This window comes from Leptonotus elevatus, chromosome 13, assembly GCF_054856555.1.
Source record: "Leptonotus elevatus isolate MCC_2025b chromosome 13, RoL_Lele_1.0, whole genome shotgun sequence".
In the NCBI taxonomy this organism is placed as follows: domain Eukaryota; kingdom Metazoa; phylum Chordata; class Actinopteri; order Syngnathiformes; family Syngnathidae; genus Leptonotus; species Leptonotus elevatus.
Window position 1 is genome coordinate 20,850,963 of NC_141251.1, and position 10,343 is coordinate 20,861,305.

Genomic DNA, 10,343 nt, shown 5'->3' on the forward strand with positions numbered 1-10,343 from the left:
TTTAACAAATCCAAGCTTTAGAATAGTTGCAGAAGCTGAAATTCCAATGAAAATTAGTGAATTTAATAAGATAGCGTGTGACAACCACATCTAGGCTCTAAAGCAGCGGGGCTAGCATTAGCTCAATTTGACGCACTTTTTAACGGCCCGCAGCTTCAAGTAGTAACAGTGACCATGTTTGGCCTTCACAAATGAGTGACGTGATTGCTAAAAACACAATGTTATTCACTTTAAAAGAAGCGCCCAACACATATGGCTGTCCGATTATGGAACCCAGGTTTTACAGTGCTTCTTCACCCACTCTCGCTGCAGCTTTTTACCTTGTACACATCTCCGTAGGTGCCGCTTCCTATCCTCTGGATCAGCTCGAAATCCTCCTGCGGATTGCGACGGGACAGGTCGACGCTGGCGTTCATCATGGCCAAGTGCCGCTCAGGGCGCCGGACGACGCGCGCGGTTGACGAACACCGACGATGTTATGTGCGAATGGGGATAATTGTCAGAGAGAGAAAAAAACATACGGCGTCAGAAAATAGCAGCCCGAGCCCACTCCTGCTCCAACATGGCGGCCACTGCGCAAGGAGCATGCGCAGTAGACATGACCTCCTCTCACAGTCATCAACACATACAAAATTCAACATTTTAATCTATGCAACAAAAATATAAGATTATGTACAACAAAACTGCATTTCTAACAATTTTACACTAAATTCTCATTCCTTTATTTCCTCCATAAATAGAGTGCTTCTTTGATTCATGTAAGTATATTTTATTCATGTAGCACTTTTCACATACCTAAAATTCTGCCGTATGTAGAAAATACAGAATCACAGCATTTCATAATCACTTCGCACAATCTCCCACATCAGTGATTCTCTGTGGTACATGGGCTAAGGCATCCTCCAGTGGTACACAAATAAATCACTGCCAAAGTACAGTTCTGTCGTATTTAACTTTTAAGTTCAACTCAATTTGTTTTACAGCATTTACTGTATCTAGGTTTTTATTTAACGTGTGTAATACACTTTTATCAAAAAAATGAATAAATAAAGATTTCTATTTTCATACATTTAAAGGGAAACTCAAGTAAAAAAAAATAATCTTTACAATAATATGTTCTGTGCACCACCACTAATCTAAACGCGACATTCTTGTTAATATTCCGTTTGTGGAATATGAATTAGGCAACAATCCACCTGTCTATCCATCTCAGACGGCAGTCATTTTGCCATTTGCTGTTGCCTGAAAATGTCATCACAGTACCTAAAGGCTCAGGTAACGACCAAATCACAGCTCACCTGTTTTCTGGGTATGGTCAAGTGACATTTTACAAGCTGAGCCAAAATGACTGACTTCCTGTTTCCATTTTTAACATTGCAAAGTTAATTTTGGGAGACCCCTAAAATGCAGGAATAAACAAAAAATCTGCAAGTTTTCATTCATGTTGGGCTGACTAAATTGTCATCGACATAATTGGGTGGATGAGAGGCGTAATCAAAGATGCTGCTGTACTCAGTTGTTTGTGTGTGCTGGCATCAAAAATCACAAGTGATTGGCTTAAGAAGAAGTGAATGGAAGGCTGTAAGTAAGTAAGCCCAGTGTGGCCGTGTTTGGCCCTTTTACAGTTTAACTAGGCTAAGCGGGGCTGAACGCTGGCAGATGGCAGCATTGTGATTCAGCTGATGGGGGTCAGTGTGTGAGCACTGCAGCGCAACAAAAGTCCACTCTTGAAAGTGGCGCGGTCCCTGAATAAAATGGCCCGTGGTTTCTTTTAGGTCAGTGCCCCATATACTGTACTAGGAAGGAAGTTACCCAATCAAATGCACACTGCATGTACATGACAATTGCTAGCTACAGGAGAACACAAACATGATCCAGATTTACAAAGATGCAAAATAGTACATTTCCAGTAATATTTGAAAATGTGTAAAGTTTGGAATGTAGTGGCTCCTAGAAAGTGACCTAGTATGTCCATCATAACAGGACAAAATCGTAAGGGATTTGTATTTTTTATATACATGGTGGACCATGTTTTGGACTTAAACGTACATTTAAAATGCAGACAGTAAAGTGATTAGTGAATTGGGGATGAGGTGAATGATTGAAACTCAGCGAATGCATTGGGAACCATTCACTCTTTTCCTGCTGCCTAATCACAATGTAGGGATTTTTATATATAGTGGACTATATATAACAGTCAAATGACAAATAGATTTCAAACAATCTTCAGGCACGGTGTCATCATCGTTGTCACATAATCAAATAACAGTTTTCACTGTGTTAAATACTATAGAGGTGGGTGGAGTAGGCAAAATGTTTTACACAAGAGTGCTGTTTAGAATATGAATTCAAGTCATCCTCCAAATAATGACAAGAATAAGTACCAAGTGAAAAAAAACGAGATTCAAGTAATGAGTAACTGTATAGTAACTTCTGAGTTTTTTTGTTTTTTTTTAATCATAGCATAATGCCAAATACACAAAAAATAAAATACAAAATGTCCAACAAAAAGTCAAATACTGCCCAAAAATGACACTTTTAAATAAAACTAAATACATCTTAAAATTAATTGGATGGGAAAGAACTTCCATGCGGAGTTCTTGTAGGCTGAAATATTAACATTTTTAGGCAGACACAGATAACAGCACATGATCCTGTGGTTCTTTTTTCATAGTCCAGCCATCCATTTTCAAGAGTGGGCTGGCCTATCTGTAAGGCCAATATATATTTCTGCCATGTTTCATATAAAAGAGTCACTTCAAAATATTTCCTTCTGTGTGGAGCAGCGAAGCAAAGACCATTTGTGGTCATGTGACTGGCTGACACTATTTGATTGGTCACATGGAGTGAAACATCACTAATAGATGCATTTAAACAGAGTCACGTCTGGCTCGATTTTCAGTCATCCAGGTCATGGTACCGGGTAATCTGAAAAGGTTAAATCAAGGCAACTGCTTTTGTCTATTTAATATAACTCTAGCAGAAAATGCCGAACACTGATAAATTAAACATGTGTTTTTATATATTTATGTAGAAGTCCATCTATGGTGCCTAAGCTGAGTCTCAGAGTGGTCTGGTGCTTTAGAGAGGAGAGAGGGGGGCATGGCTTGGTCATTAGCCCCATTGAAGGCTCATTTCTCTGGGTAGGAATTGATGTGACATCCTGGGCTCCTTGCTGGTTTGCATATTCTTGTGTTCCCGTTTGAGGCTGCGTGAGGATTTTTTTCAAGATACACGACAGCTGAGGACTGAGGAGGAGCACCAAGCTTCCACCAACACAGAGGACTCTGCAAACACAGCACGGTTAAATTGCAGGTTTTGTTACCAATCAGCCGGTCTCAGGTTCAACAGACCTCTCCATCTCGGCGAGGATGAGCGGCAGACTGGCGGCCATGTCGGTTTTGGTGCCAAACTTCCTGCCGAATGGAAGGTCACAGACCACCGCATCCACGCTCTCACTTGGTAGAGGCATATCTGACAGAGGACGCCGTTGGAATTCTTTGAGAATCACATTGCTGATAATTTTGACCAGATAACTTACTAGTAGAAGAAGCTTTTAGGAGGTGCATCCTGTCTCCCAGCTTTGCAAATTCAACATTCTCACTGGCCTTGTGCAGCTGTCTGTCATCAACATCCAAACCCAGGAAACAAGCAAGCTGAAATTCCAATTCAGAGAGAAAACACATACCGGTACATATTATTATATTCTTTTAATTACAACTGTATACCATGTATGTTTTAATAAAGTGATAATTAGTGACCTTGTGTTCCTGTGCTGCCTCTATTAAGATGGTTCCCACGCCGCACATTGGATCGAGAACAAGGAAACCTGACTGGGAAACATAGCACACACCATGATGAAATAACATTTATAATAAAGTAAAAATAAAGTATAATACCAAATAACATATTTAAAAATCATCATTCATTCAAATAAATACAAAATAAGTGAATGTTTAATTAAATACTAAAGTAGCACAATGCCAGGCTGTAATAATACCTAAATACCTGAATTTGAGCCAGATCAGCCATAGCCCAGGACACTGTGGACCTCAGTCCTGTCGTTTTGATGTAGCACCGATTAGCAAGCGGTAACCTGAAGGAAACAAACAACACTTAAAATCTAAACATTCATCAATGCATTCAAGGTCTCTTTTTGGTGTCAATTCAGCGAGTGCTAACCTGGTGAGCGGTATCCCAAGTAGGTAATGGTCATCCCTCAAGTACACGGTAATCTGCGAGTCAAAAATAGGCAGCTCTAACCATTATACAAATAAATACAACACAACTGGAATAATGATAATTATTTAAAAAAAATAAACTTGTTTACCTCAATCTGTGGGTTCCTCAAATCAACCTTCCAGCCCAACTTCTCACTCAGACTGGCTCCCAACACTTTACTCACCTCCTTTTGATATAAAAAAGCAGGAAATATGATACAAAATTAATAATTTAATACATTTACATAACTTGTTATAATATTTGAATAAATTCCTTAGTAGGAGTTTGCCAAAGTAAAAGCTCCGTGTTTCACCAAAAATGTCTTCTTTAAACCAAAATGGCCAACTTCCATTTTCGTTCCACCTGTTATTATAGACATGACATGTCCAACTAAATTCATGTGACTTAATGAAAACGGTGTTGTGGGTATTTTTTTTTCTTCTTACTTTCCAAAACATAAATTTTCACCTGGACACACACTTGTAACTTAGAATTGGTTTGCTTTCGTGAGGTCCCTTTAGATTCACAATGAGGTTTTAGCTCTGGGACTCTGGCAGGGCCATTCCAAAATCTGTCTGCTAGTGAGGCCATCCTATGGCATTTGTACAGTGATTATATTAATGTTTTTGACTTGGAAAAAAATGACATGACCATACCAGAATGCTAAGGTGGCGGGACAGTGACCCAGAACACTTGCAGCTGATCCGGAAGGAAAGTGGGACAGAAGAATGCTGGTTAGCCTGTCGTGGTGTTTTATCTTGGTCTGAATATAAAAGTAAAAATAAAATGAAATGAAAATGTCAGACTCTAACATGCTACAAGGCCTTTTTTATACTAACTAAAAAAAAGAGATACACTTTTGATGTATCGGTACATATAATACAAATAAATAAATACTTTTTTTTTTATTGACATTTTTACAGGACAATTTGACCCACAGTATAAAATCGAACTAAACTAACTAATAGTAAAATAATAATAATAATAAATTTAAGGTAAAACTTTCTTTTTACATAAAAAAAAAGAAAAAAGATATTGACAGGTCAAATTGACCCGTAACATGACAGTAAGGTTAATTATATATATAATATTTAATTTTTTTTAACTGACATGGTATATTAAATATTAGATATTGTCCTAGCTGTGAAACAAGGGCAAAATTAGGGAAGAAATGTCAAAAATGTTGATGGCTCAACACACACAGGGTCACACTGACCCGTGCACATTTTTGGACTACCCAAGAAACAGGAAGGTTACCAAATCATTCTGCATAATTACCATGTTTTTCCGCAGTAAAGTCATCTCCCGTGTTGACATACTCATCTCCACAGTCCAACTTTCTCCTTTTCTTCATAATTTGGAAATCACTTCCAATTTCTTCCCCACAAGCCTCCTCTTCAACCTTCCTCTGGTCTTCACCCTCCCTCTCCTTCTCCTTGTCTGCTACCACCCCCTGCAGGCGCCTCCATGTCATTTCAGCGCTAGTCCACTGTTGCAGGTCACCAATCAGAGTGGACCTCAGCACAGAAGCAACTTTGCCTGTGAACACAGAGTATAGAAAACTATCAAATCAAGCATTATCAAGCGTGCAATTTTAATTTGTGGTGGCTACCTGGGTTGGCGTGAGCAGGCAGCTTGAGAGGTGAGTCTCGCTTCATCAACAAGAAGAGTCTTTCAACGGACTTCAGCTGTTTCACTCGGTTGATATGCACGGAGGAGCTGAACAACACTTTACCCTGCAACTGCTCAATCTGCAAAACAATGATGAGTGGGACAACGATAAAGCAGTCATAATAAAAATATTTTTTCATAATCCATCCATTTTCTTAACCACTTGTCCTCACAAGGGTTGCGGGGGCGCTGGAGCCTATCCCAGCTGGCTTCGAGGGTTAGGGTTACGTTTTTTCATAATTTACTACAAAATGAAAATGCAATACAGAATGTAATTATGATTTTGTTTCTTTCCTTATTTATGCTATATTAAAAATAATATATTTTTTTAATCGTTTACAAATTAAGAAAAATAAACTTTTAGCATAGGAGTCGCGCCACTTTTTTTGGTTGCTTTTTTTTTATCAATTCAAACTCCAACATCCAAATCAAACTGAGCACACAAACCCGAACGGTGCTGTCAAACAAGACATAAGAAAAAGAAAACACACAAAACAAAGCAAAACAAAGCAAAACAAATCAAAGCAAAAACAAACAAAAAAACAAAAGGTCTAATCAGACATTTTTCAAGTTATTAAATACCGACAAGGCTTGCTTCATCTTAACCCTCCTCAATGTCCTTCCAACCCCTTCAATTTCCTTACAATAAATCTAAAACAAAGGTCGACATTTATTAAATCTACATCTGTGAATAAACTGTTTTGCCATTATTATCAAAGTATTGAGCATAATTTCCCTTTTTCTGTCTTATATTACAATCCCAAACTATACTTGATATATATTCTTGAAATCCAGTGTTAGTGAATCATTGTCTCCGAAATCAAGCGCTGAAATGCTTCCCAAAATATCTTTGTGTACACACATTCAAAAAACAAATGTTCCAAAGTCTCTATATCACAGCCAGAAAAGGCACAGCATAAAATCCCCACAAGGATAAACATAATTTATCACCTTGAAATGTGTTTCTTTAGCCTTCGATATGGGTAGACTGAGTAAGGTTCTAATTCTAACACTAATTTCTTCAGCATATTCTTAAAAAAAAAAAAAAAAAATCATTTTATAGGCAATAAAAATATTTTGGATGTAAGGTCACCACGTAAAATGATTAGTACATTTTTTAAATCTATAAAATTAACCTCGTCAATAAAGAGTGATGGGATCGTAGGTGTTCTTAGGTCATAAAGTAACATTCCTTTCACTATGTTTACCATAGCTTGTGGTATAGCGTGTATTACCCCTGAATATTGTTGTTTCGTACATCTTAAATCACATTTTGTGACAAAATCCTCAAATCTAAGAAATCCTCTTCTTATATCCATTAAGTGCAAGATTGACCAAATACCTTTCTCTACCCAATAATGATCAAACAAAGATTTTATTTTCACTAGAACACATCTATTATTCCAGATAGGAACAGAATGTGGAGTAAAGTTATGATTATAAATCAGTTTCCAATACAAAGGAGTCGCCACTCACGTCGTGAGCCGCCAGTTTCCGCGTCACCTCGTTGATCACAAACTGGTCCATCCCGTAACCGGCCGTGCAAAAGTAGCGAATTAGACTCGCTTCGTTGCTTATGTTGACCATTGTGCTCACTGTAAAGTCTTATTTAAAAACAAAACAAAACGATAAAAGGCAGGCAAAAGTTCGGCCATGATACACCGACATGTTATGGATTATTTATATCGGAAGCGGAAATATGTCATCAAGATGCACTACATTTTATGCTCCAGCAGGAGTCTCTTTTGGACAACACGAAGAATTTCCATGTTATATATATATATATATATAAAGTACTGTACAGTATGAATGTCTCCAATTTTCTCTTTCATTTCTTATTTACATTACTTTATTCATCAGCTTTCAAACTAACCTTTACCCACTAAGAGACTGACTTTTTTTTTGGCGCCTTGACTTATAAGTAGCCTATAATTCGTTCTGTGTGCACTTTCTATACTTTTATTGCATTTGTTATAGCTTTCGCGTAATGTGTTTGACGTATGTTAATATGTTGTTTAAATGAAATATAGTATTGGTTTAAAAACAACGCACCACATATTCTTGCTCTTTCATTGATTGGTCTGACAATGTGCCTCAACGAGAAATTATGAAAAACATTGGATAGATTTTGTTCAGAGATAAATTCATTTTTGTATTGGTTCAATAAAGTGTGAGCACTCATAAACACACAGACACACACAAGCCTCAACCTAATTTCAAGCCATTTCACTGTAGTGACTTGACTAAAAGGGGCTGATGCACAGGCACACTCATGAATGTGGCCTTTTTAAATGGCATTTCCTCTTTAGGCCTCGCTTTAGGACTAAAGTGACCCAGGGGACAGTTAAAAATGTCAAGGGATCTAAATGGCAGGTCAGATCGCCCTGCTTTCACCCATTTTAAATTATGTTGTATTATATTATAATCTGGATGGATGATGTTGAACTCAGTTTTGAGGCTCTTGTAACAAATCACAGCTCTGGCCTACTTTGACGTCCTCCCACATATCAAAAACATGCATGTAAGGTTAACTGAAAACACAAAATTCTCCCAAAAATGTCCTTAATCTGATTAAAAATGTAAGCGTTTGACAGCTATATATATATATATATATATATATATATATATATATATATATATATATATATATATATATATATATATATATTAGAGCTGTCAAACAATTACATTTTTAAATCAGATTAATCACATCTTAGAATTTTGATTAATCACGATTAATCGCTTAACAAAAAAGGCTTTTTTATCAAAAAACTTTCCCGCCAAATTTGAAGAGCACCAGGTTATGTGTTAATTCTTTTGACATTTAATGTTATGAGGACGTCTTCATTTTTGATCCACTGCACACGCTCATTTAATTACTTGCATAATTTAAATTTAAAAATAACCCCAATATTTTGACATGAACAAATATTCTAAATGTGATACGCAAATATTTATTAAATGCTTTACTTTAATGCATGTAATTATGTTTATTGCTCAAACACAAGCTGTGCTATCTTAAACGTAGCCATCCGCTGTCACGCTAAAGGATAATTTATGGTCAAAATTAATAGTGCGATTAATCTGCGTTAATTCATGATTAATGCAAATTTTTTTGTGATTAATTAATTTGTTAACGCTTTAACTTTGACAGCACTATTATATATATATATATATATATATATATATATATATATATATATATATAAATTATGAATATTACATTATAAGACTCAGCCTTACCTGACCCTGAAGCAATGGGGCAGATTGCTGGGTCACCACCACTTCAGATTGGATGCTTGTTTGGCGTAATGAAATGTATCGACGTGCCTCAAAACAACATCATACGTTGTATTAAACAATTGATTAAAAATCAATACAAGCGTGTGGGTCACTGAGTTTAGAAAATGTCAGTGGAGTTTTTACAGTTCTTGATGACTCATTATATAATAGATTTTTTTCCCCTTTCTTTTTTGGCCATGAGAAAAAAAAAACCATCTGACTGCAAATTCTCAGCACTGTATTATTAAATTAGAAAAAGGCATCAAATGCTTAGTGTATGCTTTTGGTTTTGTGGTATTATTTATAACCCTTTAAGTAACAGCTTTTTGAAAACAAAGATAATATAACAATACTCAAAGGCATACTGTATATTCTTTACCTTTGTGATGACCGACCAATATTACTACGGCTTCCTAAGAAGTGACCGTTACATATATTTGTACGTCTGTATTATACTGCCCCCAAATGACCATGGTGAGTTATTTTTTTTGCTCACGCCATCTATTGTGGGCAGAGCATGGCGTCAAAATGTGATCAGTATTTTTGATGGCTTGGAAAGATTAAAAAAAAAAAGCACCAGTTTCACCTGTCAACATAACATTGGGTGGACATAACAGTACGCATGAAAAAGTCTCAATGACCCATGGCTAAAATTAAAGAGGAGGTCAGCCATTTTAAAGAAACCATTTTGGGAAAATTTCAGAGATTGTATTGCGACAACTCTTGGTGGGAAATTTGCTGAAATGGGCCCCAATGAACTCTGTGCATGCACCATTTTCGCATTTGGGGTATAATAGCGTGCTAACTTTTTGTCGCTACACTAACATATAGCGATAATAAAATATCTTACTAAATTAAAATGTACTCATAATTTTGCACTGTTACTCCATACATTATTTTCTGTTAACCCTGGCACGGATGAAGCAAGTTTAGCGCTAAGAAATAAGTCAATTATGTCAGCCAGTGACACGGCATCCATTTTGTGTGTCCACTTAGCAGCAGCGGGGCTAATTATGCCAAATGGCAGCGGCAGAAAAGCAGAATTGATATTGGCGTTCTGCACGGGCACGTCACATATCACAGTCCGCTGAAAGCTGTTGCGTGGGCAACGTCACAAAGAAAAGCTGAGCAGTAAGAGAGTCATTCATCTTGTTTTAAATGTACATGCA

General features: G+C 36.8%; 2 protein-coding genes across 9 annotated transcripts in view; both read right to left on the minus strand.

Annotated features, from left to right (window-relative positions):
- Nucleotides 1–565, minus strand: part of LOC147164165 (mitogen-activated protein kinase kinase kinase kinase 3-like) — a 41,657-nt gene extending 41,092 nt beyond the window's left edge. For all 7 annotated transcript variants that reach the window (XM_086093432.1, XM_086093435.1, XM_086093430.1 and 4 more), the window contains exon 1: nucleotides 321–565. In XM_086093432.1, coding sequence (XP_085949558.1) covers nucleotides 321–419 — 99 coding nt within the window. In that variant the 5' untranslated portion in view covers nucleotides 420–565. The remainder of the gene's footprint in view (nucleotides 1–320) is intronic.
- A 1,859-nt stretch (nucleotides 566–2,424) lies between these two features.
- thumpd2 (THUMP domain containing 2) lies at nucleotides 2,425–7,568 on the minus strand. 2 transcript variants are annotated; one of them, XM_086093179.1, is made up of 11 exons: nucleotides 7,369–7,568; nucleotides 5,834–5,972; nucleotides 5,500–5,760; nucleotides 4,878–4,984; nucleotides 4,331–4,408; nucleotides 4,183–4,235; nucleotides 4,009–4,096; nucleotides 3,762–3,833; nucleotides 3,542–3,656; nucleotides 3,354–3,474; nucleotides 2,425–3,287 (listed from the first exon to the last, which is right to left on the minus strand). In XM_086093179.1, the coding sequence occupies exons 1-11, from the start codon at nucleotides 7,477–7,479 to the stop codon at nucleotides 3,005–3,007; spliced, it is 1,428 nt and encodes a 475-aa protein (XP_085949305.1). In that variant the 5' UTR covers nucleotides 7,480–7,568; the 3' UTR covers nucleotides 2,425–3,004. The 2 variants fall into 2 exon arrangements, with proteins under 2 accessions (XP_085949305.1, XP_085949304.1); XM_086093178.1 differs by having other exon boundaries at nucleotides 3,354–3,498.
- Nucleotides 7,569–10,343: the final 2,775 nt, after the last annotated feature.

What these genes read in the sequence shown, in the direction of transcription:
- thumpd2 (XM_086093178.1), bottom strand. Translation starts at nt 7,479, where the DNA reads ATGGTCAACATAAGCAACGAAGCGAGTCTAATTCGCTACTTTTGCACG. An exon ending in CTTGGGATACCGCTCACCAG is followed by an intron (nt 4,097 to 4,182) that starts GTTAGCACTCGC and finishes TGTTTCCTTCAG; the next exon opens with GTTACCGCTTGCTAATCGGT. An exon ending in ATCCTCGCCGAGATGGAGAG is followed by an intron (nt 3,288 to 3,353) that starts GTCTGTTGAACC and finishes CTGTGTTTGCAG; the next exon opens with AGTCCTCTGTGTTGGTGGAA.